Source organism: Colius striatus, chromosome 15 (assembly GCF_028858725.1).
Source record: "Colius striatus isolate bColStr4 chromosome 15, bColStr4.1.hap1, whole genome shotgun sequence".
NCBI classification, from domain to species: Eukaryota; Metazoa; Chordata; class Aves; order Coliiformes; family Coliidae; genus Colius; species Colius striatus.
The window spans coordinates 6,350,298-6,367,853 of NC_084773.1; the positions used below are offsets into that span (position 1 = coordinate 6,350,298).

Below are 17,556 nucleotides of genomic sequence, written 5' to 3' on the forward strand. Positions count from 1 at the left end.
TCCGGTGCAACTTGAGCCCATTTCCTCTTGTCCTATTGCTCTTTACTTGGGAGAAGTGACTGACCTCCACCTTGCTACATCCCTGTCTCAGGTAGTTGTAGAGAGTGATTATGTCTCCTCTCAGCCTCCTCTTCTCCAGGCTGAACATCCCCAGCTCTCTCAGCCACTCTTCACTCTTTCCCAGTTCTGGTGCCTGTCTCTCCACACACTTGAGCACCTCGATGTCTTTCTTGCAGTGAGTGGCTCAAAACTGAACACAATATTTGAGCTGCAGATTTACAAGCACTGGGTACAGGGGGACAATGACTTCCCTGGTCCTGCTGACCACACTATTTCTGATTCAAGCCAGGATGCCATTGGCCTTCATGGACACCAGGGTACACTGATGATTCATATTCAGGTGACTGTCAAACAACACCCCCAGGTCTTTTTCTGACAGCCAGCTTTCCAACCACACTTCCCCAAGCCTGTAATGCTGGCTGGGGTTGTTGTGGCCCAAGTGCAGGACCCAACACTTGGCCTTGTTGAACTACATACAGTTGACCTCAGCCTGGCCATGTCCCTCTGAAGAGCCTTCTTGCCCTCAAGCAGACCTACACACCTGCCCAGCTTGGTGTCATCTGCAAACTTAATGAGGGTGCACTCGATCCTCTCATCCAAATCATTGACGAAGATGTTAAACAGAACAGGCCTCAACATTGAGCCCTGGGGAACACCATTGGTCACCAGCTGCCCACTGGATTTAACTCCATCCCCTACCACTCTGGGCCCAACCATCCAATTTTCCACACAGCAAAGAGTACATCCTCTTCTTTGGGCCCAGTCTTTGGAAATGAGTAATAATCAGCATCTTGATGAGTAGCTATTACTCTGCAGGTTAAGTTTCTACTTGTGGCTTCACGGCTTGGAAAAGCCCTATGAGGTCATTTTGGTCACAGTCAAGTAAATTATGTTTTGCAATGATCAAGGGTTTTGTTGTCCCCAGATGCTGAGGTATCACTTGCATCTACGTTACATGACAGCTTCTTATCTGTTTTAAATAAAACATCAGTCCTTTCAGTGTCTCTGACATCCGTATTTGTGTGATACAAAAATGAGAGATGTGCTACGGGCTGTAGCAGAAAAAAAAAATGCAACCACACAGGTAAATTAGCTGAGTAAACTGCTTTCTTTTACCATGCTGATATTGTAGTATTCTTGAATATATGAAATACCAAGTTGAGGTAAATTCTACCCATTGTGAGCTTTCCAGGAAAAGGCAAATCTTGCTGAAAAATTTCGTGTTGTACAATAGCAAATAATAATAGTGTTGGAAACTGCTCAGCTCATCCTTTTTTTAAATGAAGCAAATAACCTGAAATGAATTTAGGAATAACAGTTTTGAAATGGTTTTCTGTTTTGAAAACAGAAGATCAGTCGTATTTTGTAGCATGGTTAGGTGTTAGGAATGTGTCTTTGCATTTACTGACAGTAGGAGAAACATGTTTTTATAATGTTTAGTCCTGCCTAAACTATGTATCTTTGTTTTTTTAATTAAAACTACTTGCAAGTAGTTTGATTTTGTAGGATAAAGGTTGTAAGGGTTCTTTATTGGGTGGCTTAATGACCTGATCATGTGAAGTGGTTAATATTTTAGTATAACTAAATGCAGCAACTATTCTTGAAATACTATGCCAGTAAAAGTTCAGGGGAAAAAAAGGTACCAATACAAATAGACAAATACTCTGCAATCTGTAAGTTGCACTTTTCATTAACAGTTTTCTGATGCTCTGTCTTGTCAGCTCAGAACATATGACATTTTCCTATTACTCAACTGATTGCTGGATATAATTGTACTCCAGATAATAAGATTGTTCTAAGTATAATTACATATGTCATTCACATTATGAAGTGTTTAGGAAAAAGGATAAGTTATGTTGACATTTATAAACTATTAAAATGATAAATTATCCAGAAACTCCAAAGCTGTGTTTAATTAGAACTAACTTCTGGACTGCTTAACTGTTGTTTAAGTGTAAACTGCATAATGAATGTGTTCTTGACTAGGGTTTTATAATTACATTTGCAAGGAGCTGATTTGTACAAATACCCAGTGTGCGTTTTTGTGTTGTGCAATGATATTAATTTCATGGTTAATGAAGTTTACATTCATAAACTGATATTTAACAAGGTCTTATCTGTGTGGATTTTGTTGATGAAATGAAAAATCAGGTCTGCTTTCTCATGCCTGCTTGTAGGAAGTCCTTTGCATTCTCAGCGATTTCTTGATCAAAACAGAATATATTCCCTACAAAATTTAGTATGTTAAATCTCACTGGCAGGCTGAATGTAAGCATGGAGCTTGCATGAAATTGCCTTAGCAGGTGGTGTGGTGTACAGGGGAGCTTTTAGAATTTAATCAGGAATAAAGTTGTTCACGCTGTTGCTCAAAATATTGGAGACCTATTTGTCTACTACTGACCCGCAATCACAGTTTTTTGTATACATATTTATATTCATTGTTGTTATAACCGTGTAGATACACTGTCATATGTAATTGATGTTGAGAATGAAAATGTGCTAAAATGCATTCACAGTTCCAATTCCTCATAGTTCGTATTTGTGGTTCAGATTCATAGTTCCAGGTGTAATTTAGTTCACGGGCATGCTGAGCTAGCGTAGGGAAAAGTCATCCCAAGGAAGGTACTAAACTTGTTTCTTCTGGTTTTCATGCTTTTTTTCCCTAGATGTTGCTATTTTTTTAATAATCTAGTATTTTTATAGCTTTAAATGTTTTGACTTTGGTCATCTTTCATCTTTTTTTTGTCTACCCCAGATTCTAAGACCAACCATTCCTCCTCTTGTAGTGATTAATCTATGTTGGCTAGACTCAGAGCAGAGCAACACAGTGCTACATTTCCTTGTTTTATCTGGTCACAGTGCATTAAATAGAGCTCAGAAAGACTTGGGAAGCTCATCTGTAAGCTGCAAGGTGCTCAGGGCATAAAGATTTGTGACAAGAAGTTTATTTGTATATGACTTCTGCTTGACAGATCTCTCCTTTGGTGTGCTCCACTGACACTGTTAAAGGAGTATCTAGAAATTGTTAGAGAGAAGAGTTCCTGAGTTTATAAGTTACAAATGCAACAGTAAGTTTTGTGGGACTGACATCAGTTTAGTAACTTGCAAAGCTTAAGAAATTGCTATCCTGGGCTTGAATGCTCAGAACTTGGACAAATACTGTCTAATAGGGTTCATCTTACCAATTTTGGACAGGCTAGCCAGTCACCTTGAATGAGGACTTGTAGAAGGAACTTTTGCTTGCCTTCCTGATTCCACTCTAGTGATTTTTTTACTGTTTTTCAAAAATAGAGTTTTCCATGTAGTGAAAGTAACTTCAAAGTTACCAACAACTGTTCACAGCTAACAACATACATCATATATTTGAAGATACTATGTTCTATAATTCTGTTTCAGATTGATTACTATTAGTTTTGTACTTGCGCTGGAAGATGTTGCACAGTAGCTGTGGATGGTGTGACTAGCAGTGTAGGTTTATGTGTATAGTTTTAATGCTTTCTTTCCAAGGTAATTGTAATATTAGAAGATGAAATAGTGTATGGAGCTTAAAAATTAAACAGGGAGGGAAACCCTTCCCTCTTGCATCTGATCTTAAAAACTTGAGGTTTCTTAGGGCTGGATGCTTTCGGTGCTGGTGTTAGGATTTGATGGTGTGTGGTGTTTATGAAACTTACATAAATGTTAAGAAGTATGAAGTTTTATCATTAGGAAGAATATTCATGTACATGGATATTACATGTTTTCATCTCAATTTCAGAAATTTAACTTACCTAACAACTAGGTATTCACTGCATATGTTATATCAACCAAGTCTGCATAATTGGCTGCTGCCTTTCCTTTCCTGATACTTGATCACATGTAAAGAGAATGTATTTTGTCCTTTTTAAAACAGTTGGTGTTATATGAAAGGTGTCTTGCTTGCAATTTATTGCTTCTGTAGTTTCAGCAGCCTAGGAAGAATGAATCTGGTAAGCAAAGCTGTTTAGAAATTAAATGGACTCTAAACATAGAGTGTACATCTGCCTTTGGCTTCCTCAATTTGATATATTTGCTGTTTATCATCTTCTGCACATGGAAACACCATGTTCATTCACATTCTTTTTAGATGTCTCTGATATTTTGAGTTGCTTTCAGCCTTTAAAACTGATACAGTTACTGTCTGAATTAATATTTTAATGAATGATGAGTGAATTTGTAGCTGTGCTTTGGCGGCTCTGTCAGTTCCCAAGAGTTGGCTTAAAACAATTGCTTGAATGACTTAAAGTTCATTGATGTCTGTTGTCATACTAATAATGTTAGGAAAACTTCATGTATTATTGAGTGATCTTGTGAATGCTGTACATGAAAATAGTGTTGTGAATCATAAATTGCTGCTTAGTGCACATTAATATGGATTGACTCTGTTTGTTTTGTCCTAAATATTTAATGTTTCCCAAATGGTTCATATTTTTAATAGAAAAAAAATCCACTTGAATGCAGAGTGTGTTTTTCAGCTCTTAATAGGTGTATGTGTTGCGTAGTAGGAATAGGCTGTCTGTTTCTCTAGCCACTTACCTTTTGGTGTTTCATGCTTTTTTTTCATAACACCTGGTTCAGAGTATAAAAGTGGTTGCAAGAAGACTGTGTATTACACTTCTAAAGCAAATCTTACAGGGGCTTTTAATGCTGGAGGCTTAGATTTGTTTTCCTTCAGCTGTCTCATACCTGTTGAGGAAACAACAGCATATGCTTCTGTCTCTGAAGGTGCTGGGAAGGTGTGATTTATTATGACCTTTCAAATAGAGCACACCTTAATCCAACAGTGGTAAATGCAAAGATAACAAGTGCCTGACTCTTGAGATCAAATCTTGTCTTAGGACTTGAATATTTGGATAAATATTTTCTAAGCCACTTGTGCTGTTTACCTTGTAGTTCTTAAAGCAGTTACTTGCATTCCTGTATTTTTAGTATTGCTATAGCATTGGCATGACTTTTGGGAAGTAAAGGGCTGAATACTTTTGTTTACATAGTGCATATTACGTGCTTTTTCAGGCTTCTGAAGTGCTACTCCCTCTGGGGAGACAGCAAATAGGTTAGCAATTGAGAGTGAAAATTTGTATCTCATTCTCTGTCTGCTAGATTCAGCCTGGGGAAGAGAGACTGCAGAGACCTTATTGCAGCCTTTCAGTACTTAAAGGGAGCTTACAAGAAGAGTGGGGACAGACTTTTTTAGGAGGACCTGTTGCAATGAGACAAGGGGTAATGGCTTGAAACTGAAAAAAGGTAGATTTAGACTAGATCTAAGGAAGACATTTTTTCAGAATGAAAGTGGGGAGACACTGTCACAGGTTGCCTAGAGAGGTGGTAGATACTGTGTCCCTGGAAACGTTTAAGGTCAGATTGGATTGGCCTTTGAGCAACTTAATCTAGTTGAAGATGTCTCTGCTCATTGCAAGGGGGTTAGACTAGATAACCCGAAAAGGTCCCTTCCAACCCAACTGTTCCATGCTTCTAAGTTAGTTTAACTGTTTTAAAAGTAAGCTTTACCCTTAAAAAAAAAAAAAAAAGGAAAAGAGCTCCATTACAATAGCTATTGATGTGGTGTGTCTGGGCTTCATGCACTACAAAGACACATTTATTTCCTTCATTGACAGCCAAATTAATGCTTCTGTCAGAACCACGCTATCATGTGCTACCAGGATGCATGAGCTCAGCCTTGGTGAAATTGTTTTAGACTGAGTTGTGTGTGACAGGTAATGTGACTTATTTGTGTATCCCCCAGCCAATCTTTACAAGCTAAGCTTGTGGGATTTTTTTAGCTCAAAATGTGTATGTGTTAGGAATAAAAAGCTCCCCAACCTCAGGTAATGCATTTGTCAGCCCTTCTGGAAGAAGCAACATGGGCTGTTTTATTTCAAAGGTCAGGTAGTGGTACGTTGGGGTGTTCTTTAAATAAGGTTATGTCCTCTCCTCTCCTGCACTGTGAAGGGAAGCTTCATTTTGTGATAGCTGTTCCCTTAGCTTTCACAAAATCTTTGTAGGGATGAAATTTACAGATCCATTTTTAGCTGGGTGTGGAAGCAGGTACAAAGTAAATGTTTTTACAGAGACAACTTCCTGTAACTGTAATTCTCCACTGTTTATCCAACAAGCACTACTGTCCATATGATAAATTATGTGAAATCTAGTGCTGGCACATCATTTTCCATCATCTGATGTCATCTGTGTTGAGACAAATAGCTCTGTCATGAGATAGCTGGGCTTGGCTGATGCTTGGCACCAGAGTATTTAACTTTGCAGTAAAACAAAGTTCTCTGTTCTCTGCTCTAAAAAGAGTGCCAGTCAGGCCTGCTTAACTAGTGCAAAGTTTTCACTGCCTAAAAACTGTAGCTGTGATATTATTCTCATTGCTGCCATTGCAATGAAGAGGCTAGGACAAGATCTGTACTTTTATAGGTACTGAATGGCTATCCAGACATGAAACTGTTTGGCTTATGATGTCTCTGAGTAACCAGCTACCTGGGTCGTTAAACTTTGTGTCTGGCATTTCTATAAAGTTTCTGTAAAGTTTCTCCCTGGGTGACCATCTTTAATGGACAAGTTCTTAATTACACATGTATCTCTACAGAACTATTGAAGCCAAGGACACAGTGGAATTAAGACAAGAAGTTCAGTGCTTGCATGGCTAATACTATTTTCTGTCTTGGAGAAGTTTTAACAATCCTTTTTGCAAGGGAGCAAAGCTGCTGAGCTCATGCATTTCACAGTATGTCAGTCTTTAACATCAACTGCAATTTTCCTTTGAGTTATTCCATACCTTTCTTCATCACGAAGAAGTGGCTGTTCCTGATATCTGTCCCAAATACAGCTAGATCACTAGATGGATCTGGAAATCAGTTGCTCTAATCGGTGTAATTAATGTCTGCTTCAGTATAATTGGTGCCCAAGAGTGTTGACAAGTCTAGGTCATAAAGCAAAAATGTAACAAAGAATTTGAGGCTTCTTACGTAGGGAAATAAGCAACACTTCCATGGATGAGACAGTCACAACCTCACTGGGCTACCTGTTTCAGTGCCTCACCACCCTCACAGTGAAGAACTACTTCTTCCTTCTTCCCATAGAAATCTCCCCTCTTTCAGTTCAAAGCCATTACCCTTTGTCCTGTCACTACATGCCCTTGTAAAAAGATGATGGGTGATGTAAAATTCACTGACAGTTGTCTTTCCATGGTGTTGTGAATTGTCAGGAATTATTACTGTGCATGTGCTTACTCATAACAGACTTAGTTTCCACTGTTGTGGGAAAAGTGTTGATACTAACAAGCAGAGCAATGTTTGTGACAGTCTTCCTAAATAGAATTTATAAAAATTGAAATCTGGCCTGCATATGTAGTTGATTTTACAAGTTTTTACAGGGTTAGAAATTCCAGGATCAAATTTATGGTGCATATGTTCTCCTGATAACCAAATGTTCTCCAAGTAGTTCAGTTGTCTGAGAGGAGCCATATGCAATTCCACGTCCCATTCTGAGTTTGGGTGCTATTGCTTGCTTTAACTCCTCAGCTGCTACTCCCTACATAGTTAGCAAAATAGTATTCTACTGGAAACTCTAATGCATGTCTTGGAATGTTGGAAATTATGTGAAATTATTGAATATGTAAGTAACCCAGCAAGATCACAACAGCTTTGCACAATCAGGGCACTGTATGGAAGGAAGCTCAAACTGCAGCAGATCTGTGCCTGTTTAAATCCTGTGCATGCATACACACACATGTGTATGGGTTTTATTTAGCCATACTTTGGTCCTTTGGCTCAAATCTTGAAGCTTTTAAGCATCATATCACAGTAAGATGGTTTTTCGACTTACAGACCAATTTTTGTTGGAAGAGACCTCAAATTTTCAAGGTCTATGAGACTGAAGTCATTGCACCTTCTCTGAGCAACTAGTTGTGGAGTTCAGTTGCTCTCCTTAGAAATGTTTTGCTTTCTGTCATGCTGGAATTACCCTGGCTGCAACTTGTGACAGTTTCCCTGTGCCTGTTACCTGCGTACCTGCAAGAAGGGTCTGATTCTGTCCTTGCTGCAACTGCCCAAGCACATGAGCAGGTTTGCACATGTCATATGCAAATAGGATCCTATCCTCACTAGCCTTTTGCTTCTCTACTTAGATTTGGCCAACTCAGCTATCACTTTGCTGAGGTCTGGTAACAAATGTGTAGGAAGTTTGTGAAATGAAACATTTTGTCATGTGCTTTGTCTTTGACTTATTCTTGAAAAAGTGTTGAGAAGCACTGGGAATACAGGTGAAATTCCCAGTTCCCTCCTCAAAAGAGCAGTATTATTGTCCTACAGCTGCAGAGGATGTCAAATGTTGAATGATCTTTACCTTATAGTCCCTCTTTTTTTTCCATTTCAAATTAGCAAGTAAGATCATTTCTGGGACCAGAAAGATTCTTTTTCTGAACTGCCAGAGTGTGCATCTAACAAATGCAGTGATACATGGTATGTAGAAATGTCTCAAACATTTGAGCTGGGCCAGTTTTGTCCTGCTGCAATAGCAGCCACACAGAAACATGAAGTTCTTAAATGCATGTTGAAGTTACTTCACATCAACAAAATATTTCCCATGTGACTCTGAGGGGGATAAAGGAGGGAGAGGAGGAAAGGCTGAATTCCAAGTATGGATTCAAGTCTTTTCATTTTGACATTTTGGAGAGGTTTTAATTTCTCTCTTGTCTCTGTTCTTACCTATGGCCTTATTCTTCCCTGAGTCTTCAGTTTTCTGGAGTACTGATTGCAAAACTCCTGAATTAAAGTAGCTGTTAGAAGCCATTCCATAGTACTCTGTCATTAATTATTGCTAGAATTTCAATGAAATGGGAAGACAATTTAATGAACTTGAGTTTTCCATTAGTGATACTCTACTTTATATGCTTATTTAGTACATGTCCATCTGGCAGCTCACATGCTTGTTGGCAGAAGTGCATTTATTTCCTTCCCTGAAAAATTCTGGCATTGAGTGTATAAACAAGCAGCACTTCTTTCTTCGTTTATAATTCAGCACGAGATTCTGAACACTATTAGTTAATTAATATTAAATATGGTGAATTCTTGCTCGTGCGAGTACAAAGCTCCAAGTTGAAGCATATGGAGTGGAACCACCTCCTCACAGCGAGAAGTTGGCAGATTGAGATCCATCTGTCAGCTGACACACGCACCAGGGCACGTCTGTGAGTTTATAGCGAGGCAATGCAGACTGCCAAGAGAAACTGTGAGTGGGGCTGGGAGCACCTGCAAGCGTGGCACGTTTTGGAGCAGGGCAAGGGGAAGAATTGATGCTTCAAAAACTTACAGAATCTTTGTTTGAAAGAAAAATGTACTGGCTTTTGATTGCAAAATTAATTTATTAATAGCAAGCATGCTACAGAGCCTGAGCTTGCCAGTGTGGTTATCTGCAGCCTGTTGGTTTTATGCAGTCATACAGAAAACATGCTCCCTTGCTAGGAGAGGAGTGAAGTTGCTCTCAATTTGAACCACTCTGATGTGATAGGATGTTGTGCTGGGTAGGCAGCGTAACCCACATACTGCATCAGGGGTGTGCAGGAAAATACCTGCCAGTATCTGTATGTCAGAAATACCTCATGTTCACAAATAGACTTGTGAGAAACTAGACTGAGAAAACAACCCTGTTTCATGTGAATCTACTGGGCTTTCAAGTGTGCAGATACATATTCATCAGGCAGCAACTCCTAAAGTTCCCTTAAAGAGATTGTCTCATTTTGTTGAGGGATGAGGGCAGCAGTTTTGGATGTGATCAGCCATTTCATACGTTCCTGAAAGACACTTGCCAAGACTTTCAAAGTTAACTCTCCTGTTTAATGTTACCTCAGATGAAATGTTGTTTTCAGGGTGGGCCAGAGGAACACAGACTTTCTGAAGTCTTTTTATCAGAATGGATAAAATTTCAAATGGTGTTAGTTGAATTGGTTTTGAATGTCCTCTTCCAAAACATTGGTTTTATGAATATTGTTGAGAAGTAAATGAATCCACAGGCTTATACAACTTCTTAGTAATTCTAAACAAAAGCCTAAGCTTGGACTTCCCCTCTCCCTTCCCATGAGTGTGTGAATCTTACCAGTTTAATTTCTATTTTGTCTGCAGAAAAGCATCTTGCACAAACTCTACAGTAAGTTGAAACTTCTGTTTCTTGCATTTATTTTGTGATTCTTCGTGGCTTTCTGTTGTGTAAAAAGTGACTGATTCAAGTAATCCATAGTGTGTCTGGGCAGAACTTGTCATAAACTGCAAACCGGTTGACTTAGCTGGGTGTTGCTCATTTTTAACAGGAGTTTTATGTTTATGGCATGCTATTCACAGAGAAAACTGCTGGCAAATGTTGCTATTACAACTTTATCTTTGGTGTAAAAGTGTAGTCTTTTCCTCTTGTCACTTTTTCATTTCAAATGGTTGTATTACATGGGGGTGAAACACAGTTTTTCTCTCTGTGTCAGAAGCAGTGACAGACAGTAAAATGGCAAGTTGTTAGCTTGGTGCTCCCTGCAAGTGCTGCCCTCCCACCTTGGAGGTGAACTATTTTGATTTACCTATAGGCATTTGTGTAATTGTATTAATGCCATATCGTATGAGGATGGTTGGCTTTGGGGGAAATTGCCTTATGAAAAGCTTGTGGTTGGTTCTTAAAATGTGTTTTTAAGGCTTGTAAGCCAGGTAAGCATAACTTAACACAGCCTGCTGTTGAAAGTTAAATTCACCACTAATACTTGGAGCAGCAGGTTAAAATACCTATTGGTGCTTTGCCTGACCTATACCTGCTATGGTTTGTGCCTTCTAAGAGACAATCTCTGCAAGTTAAAGGGGAAGAGGGGATTGGGACTGAGAATGTCTTTCTTTATCTCTTCAAAAAAGGAAAACCCAATAATTTCTTAAATAAGAGCCATAATAATTATTTTTTCAAAACTTATGTTGAAGGAACTGGTGAGTGCCACTGAACTTTGGGCAGAAAAAGGAAGTAAAAACCACATATAAAACCCATGCTGAGTGGACAGGCTTCCCTTTACCCAGTTATCTTTGATCTGCCTTTGGGATATATAAGAAATGATCATCTTGCAGCTATAACACAAAATAGATTTGTTACAGCATTAGGCCAGATCTGGCAAATGCAAGGCTGCCATGGCTCCCTGCCCCAGGTCCTGCCTGTGGAAGGGCTGAGCTCTTGTTCCCAGTAGGGTAAAAGGTTTGCTTGCTGAGAAAGAGTTAGAAATGGAATTTGCTAAGGAGACAGGGCAAACTACAGGTCAGACAGTACAGATGTATGGACCAGGCACTGTTTGTGTCTGAGCAGCTGTTTTTATTCACTTATCCCTCTGCCTTCCCATGTTTGTTCCTTCGTAACTAGTCTAGATCCTTTTCCCTTCTTTTGATTCCTCCCTGCACCTTTTGTGCAGTCCCAAAATGCTTTTCCCCTGCATCCTATACCTGTCCTATACCCTGATGCCCTGACCATCTCCCTTCCAAAGGTGCTCTGGAGCTGATTCCCTGCCATGGGCTTCACTCCTTTGAGGCCATAATTCATGTTCTTCCATTTGCCTTTTGGCTTCTGCTGCTCTGAGATTGTGGGGATGGACCTGGGATGAGCTGATGGCTGCTAGGATGGACCCTAGGAGTAGCCAGGCAGGGTGCAAGAGGAGCTTTCTATCAGATACCTGAACACTTTGTATTTTAAGTGGTATCGTGATTGAAATAGTCCATTTTCTATCTTTTTTTTTCTTTGTATAGTTGGCATTAATTTTAATACTGGATTTTTTGAGTTTGTAATACATTAACAAGTATCAACCTTTTATGGAGGGATTCTCTAACTGAAAAAAACGTGTCCTGCTTTCCTTTTGCAATTCAGTTTGCCCACAAAAGTCTTATTTGTCATCCATAGCATAAATATACTTTGTCAGAGAATATATTTATCCTGCTGCTAATTCACTTGATTTATTTCTGATATTACAGATTGCCACTGTATTGTGAGAATACTTTCCAATTTGACTTTTGGTCTCCAGTGAGCAAAAGAAACAGCTCTTTCTAATACCTGCTTTCCTATGAGAAATTAAATGTTCTGGATGGGTGGTTATAAAAGCTGAAGGCAAATGAAATAGTGGTTGGCAATAGATGACTTTGTCACGTGATGTGTATTGGCTGGAGACGATGGATCTGTAGGAACTTGGTGATGGAAGGGAGCCTGTTCCTTAAAAACGTATCCTTAGAGACTGAGAAAGTGAAATGCAGTTGTGTGGGATCTAATTTATCACAGAATGAAACATTTCTGCAAGACAATTTGCATTCAGTTTTCTACATTCTTCTTGCTTTGTGAATTGCTGTTTGTCTTCAATTTTTTGTTCTTTTCTTTTCTCAGTAAAACGCTTCAGAGAACCAAAGCATGAAAGACGTCCCTGGAGGATATGGTATGTTTCTGTATGCTTTAGTCTTAAATTGTTTGTTGCTTGCATGTTTTAGACATTGAAGGAATCATTCTTTGCATATGATTTTTAAACAAAAAAAGCAAGGACAAGAAACTGGTGACTGACAGTGAGGAACAAAAGAAGTTACCAAAATACACAAGTCAACAAAAAGTTACATTTTGTGTGTTTCCCTGTGAGTTCATTCTTACTAAACACTTCCAGGAATCTCTACAAGGATGTATATTTAGACATAAAGCTTCAAATTTTGCTTCCATCTGAAGATGGAAAGTTACAGGAAACTCTCAGCTGGGCTTAAACTAATTCTGTGTTCTGTAGCCGTCCTACTGTGTATAAGAGAAGACATAATGGTAAAAGATTACAAATACTTAAGCTATAAAACAATCCAACGTATAGTAAGAGTATTTGGTTTTATTACTTTTTAAAAGTGGTTGGATTTTAGCAACACCAACATAACCTGTATTAGTTTTGAGACATGTCAATGTTAAAGTGTTGTTCCAGCTGTTAAAGACTTCAGTGATTTTAATTCATTTCATACGATGCTGCTTTTCAAAACTAATCCTGACCTTTGCTGTCTTGAAAAAAGAAATACAAAACCTTTGTGTACTACAGTCCACCTCAGCCTGGAATTCTGAGTAGTGCAGTGATAGCTCTGAGTTTTCAAGCAAAGAGTCTTTTTCTGGGACTTGAGTATTGTTATTTATAGTATGGTATACGGATTAGATAAGTAACTTATTGGCTTCCTGCCTCGTCTCCAACACTCTGCTTTCTGTGTTGTGCAATGGATGCAAGAGAATAAACTCCCAAAGTTGTTGGGGAGGAGAGACGGAGATTCAGGCTTAAAATGAGTCTCTTGGGGTGTTTGGAAACAACAGGCAGTGTGGATGTTGGTTTGTATAAAGAACACTCTTGCATACAGAATACTTTTGACATAATTCCCATTAAATAGAGGATATTTATTAGGATAATAAAACATCCACTTGAAGTTGTTTGGTTTTGTGCAAAGGATTATGATAAAAGAATGGTAAGGGCTGGAGTCAATACTGAATCAGTACTTAGGTGTTTTAATATTTTCCCTGTAAGTAGCAAACTCTTTTTTCTCTGATTCATCTGCTTTGGAGAGAATTTTTTCAGGGTTGTAATTGTTTTGCAATGTGTTCTAGGCTGTTGTACTACAGCTAAACTTCATTGAGATCACTTCGTGATTTCAGGTGAAAAATATGTTGGCTTTTTGGCTAAATGCTCTAGATAAATGACCCATTAGCTAGCTACTAAATTGTTCACCAACAAGCACATGATGAGGGTTTTATTTTTGTCTGTGTCATAAACATGCTAAAAATGAGTTAACATAAAAGGACTGACATATTTAGTGAGGCTGGGATACTCATTGTTTACAGGATGTTATTAAAGACTTAGCTAGGTTTAGTGAGGATTAGCTCTTGGATAGTGCATATGATACCAAGAGTGATATCCTTAGACTTCAGATTTACAGTAGGAAGATTTGAAGTTAGTGTAATTTGGTTCACTGTTAGCAATACTCAAGAAAAAAAATAGAGGTGGAATTTAAAATGGAACACGATTAAATAAGATAAATATCATGACACTATCATTCTGGTGTTCTCATGTGAAGGAAAAAAAGGAGCAGTTCAGATGGAATTTGAATTAAATTTGCAACGTCAGACTGTGGTGTTAACAGTTTTGTGTGCCTTAAAAATTGTTTTTACTCTGTACAGGTTTTTAGATACTTCCAAGCAAGCCATAGGGATGTTGTTCATCCACTTCGCAAATGTCTATTTGTCAGACCTTACAGAAGAAGACCCTTGTTCACTGTGAGTGTTGAATTTCAGAGTAACTGGTCGTTAAGGAAGTTGTGCAGGTGAATGTGATCATGTATGTGGATGATAATGCAAGACAGAGCTGAGAAACTCATGGTGTGATTTTAAGCTTATTTAATCAAGGATCAGAGTTCTGGTCTTTAGTTCATGGCTGGCAGGACCTGGGAAAGCTTTTTCTGGACTGTATACAGATATTTTAGACCAAGGGTAAATTCTTACTACTCCCTCTGCAGTTAATGAATGAGGGCTTAGGATGCACATTGTAACATGAGGCTATTTACTGAAGGAGGTGCTGAGAACCAAAGGAAATGTTTATAAAGTTGTGTACACCGACCTCCAACTGCACTGTTCATTGCAGCAAGGCTTTTAATATAAAGTCAGGTTGATTTCAGGGATATTTTAACAAAAAACATCCAAGCTTGTCCTTTCTTCTAAAACCTGCATTAGCTACTGCAGTGTTACTTTTGTGTTGTTAAAAGCAGGAAATCTTGCTTGGAACCCAGGCAGTTAATACAGAAATTAATTTTTCAGTGCCACGCTCAGAGCAGTGTGACTGAGTAGATAAGCATTTCACTCTAGTACATTAAACCTGAAGATTTTATGACTAAGACCCCATCAGGCTCTTTACAAGAGCTCCTGAAGCAAACAGTAATTGTTTGGGTTTGTTCTTGATAGGGCTCATGCTCAAAGCAGCTTTAGACATTCCTGGTAATAGAAGCTGTGAAATTACTTTTAAAAGCCTAGTAATTTGCCCTTTAGAACCAATCCAGATCCTTCAATAGCATCTGCTCACTGTTGTCCTTCGGTAAATGAAGGAGCTACACAGCTCGAGGAATATGCTTCTGTTGCTTCCTAAGCCTGTTTTATTTCCCTTCTTCCTCCGTGGTTCCTTTTGTGTTCCTACACGGTATAAATGTTCAAGTAAAGCACTGCTTTTCTCCTCCAAAGCATTTTGTTAGGTAAAAATGCATTTATTTTAACACACTAACTGTAAAGTTTAAGTTATTATTATGACAGTTTCAGTTATATTGGATTTTCCTTGCTTGCTGATTTAAGAATTTCCTGGTAGATGTGAGAACCGTCAAATGCAAATGATTTTCATTCCATTTTTGTATGTTAAAATATACATTGAAGTAAGCTAACCAATGCATGTCTACAATTGTCAGTGTTTAAAGCTGAAGCACAATAGTTCATTGCAGTATTTTATAAGTAAAAATAACTTCTGTGCTGTGTACTGAGTTGTCAGAATAAAATATTTAGTGATGTGTGTGTTCTCTTCTACGTGTTTTAACATAATCTGCATAACTATTTTCAAATAGCACTTTTCATGTCAGTGTAACGTGGCACAAAACAAGTAACAGATTGAGGTAGACAAACTGTTACTCACTTTTCTCAAGGTAACAAGAATTACAGTGGGGAGCTGTGTAATTTCTCAGACAAGGGTGCAGGTTCTCTTGGTAGCAGAAAAAATAGCATGGAGTATTAACCACAGCCATGTGTCCTTCCTTGGGAAAATGATCTATTAAGTGTGCAAGTGGGTCAAAATTAGTGAGCAAAAGCAGCATTTCTGTCTGTAATTTTAACAACTTCACTCAGCTTATTCCAGCATGGATAGTTTTCTGTTCTTTCCTGTTTTGTAGCTTGTGAGTTACTTTCAGAACAAAACCAGAAAACACAGCTTTAGAAAACATTGTGGTTCAAAGCTTGGGAAGAACGAGAATGGCAAGTTGTCGTCTGTTAGTTTGGGAATAGTGCTGTCATTCAGGCAGGTGTGTGATAATATCAAAGCTGATAAAACTTCTGTTAAAACACCTCAACAGAAGAATTTTAAATAGAAGCAGCAAACAGCAGGCTCACAGTGCAGAGAACTCAGCTGGCACTGTATGGTGCACCAGGAAGTTTTGTGAACCTCAGACCCTCACTCAACTCTGAGCAAAATACATTTATCTGATGGTGGCACCAGCTTGTTTTGTTGTTTGTGTCAGTCCAACGGTTGCATGTGAGCAGGGTTAATCACAGAATAAGAGCGTTGCCTACAGAAAGTGATGTGCTCGGGAATACCGTGGCCTGTGCTGCGAGCTGTAATTGGATGTGAAGTAGCTGTTGGCACATCCCGTCTCTGCTGCCGGTGTCCGCCTCTCTGCAACGGACTTACAGCAGCCCCTTGTGGCCTGGAGATGACTTGGGCAGCCTGGTACCTGCTGAGCTGCCTCTGCCAGGCACTGAGCCGGGACTTGAATGTTTGGCTGATACAAAGTTCATTCAGACTCTCATTTGATGCACAGCTATTAGAAAATAACTATTTTTGAGACATTCTTGGCAGAAGCAAGGCAGATTAGCTTCGTTTTTACTGAATGGTATTTAGAGCATGAGCCAGCTCCCTCTTTACTGTTTCAAATACACGCCTTTGCTTTTCACTTTCTGATACTGTTTTGTCTGCATGATTTGTCTCTGCAGTCAGCAGAAGCCTGCAGGTCTCTGATTTGGTTCCTTTGTCCCTGCAGATAAGTTCTTATAGACTCTAGGATTTTTCTAGGTATTTGTAACTACCAAATAATCTCAGAAACAGAGATGTACTATGTGTCTTACAGCTGATTCCTTCTCAGCTGCTGTTCTGTTCAGCTGAAATCAGTGGTAGTTAATAAACCAAACTGACTTACCGAATGCTTTGGATTTCAACAGCACCATTTAATGCACCTCAGAATTAATGTGAAACCCATAGTAACTGCTGGTTTTTTGAAGCACAGGTGAGGTCCCAGAAGCTCTTCTTGAAACACTAAAATGAATAGTGCAGCAGTTGTGTGTCCATTGAGGGTTGCTTATTTTTTTCAGGGAAAGTTTGTTCCTGGTTATTTCAACTGTTTATTGGACAAGAACTGAGGTGCAGGAAACTAAATCACTAACTTGAAATTTGCCCTAGATAGTGACTCTAGGCATGGTATTATACTGCTCATTGCTCCTTGTTGAGGCAAAGAGGGAGCTCCCTTGAGCAAGAAACACTCTCTAGTTGTGGTGTCTTTCCTTCTCAGAATGAAAGTGGATTGGATTAGGCTTGGGTGGGGGCATGGTGTTCAAATCCCTGAGGTATGTTTAAGGTAACTTCTCTTTTTATTCCTTTGCTTTCATTCATATTCCAGTTTTCTGTGCAAAATGAATAGAACATTGGTTAAAAAGAACTCTGATTTTAATTTAAAGGGG

General features: G+C 38.8%; 1 protein-coding gene across 2 annotated transcripts in view; it reads left to right on the forward strand.

Moving 5' to 3' along the window:
• Window positions 1–17,556, forward strand: part of STIMATE (STIM activating enhancer) — a 37,594-nt gene that overhangs the window by 6,891 nt on the left and 13,147 nt on the right. Inside the window, exons 2-3 of one of the 2 annotated variants that reach the window (XM_062008275.1) lie at window positions 12,460–12,508; window positions 14,257–14,352. In XM_062008275.1, coding sequence (XP_061864259.1) covers window positions 12,460–12,508; window positions 14,257–14,352 — 145 coding nt within the window. The remainder of the gene's footprint in view (window positions 1–12,459; window positions 12,509–14,256; window positions 14,353–17,556) is intronic. The other variant, XM_062008276.1, reaches the window with a different exon arrangement.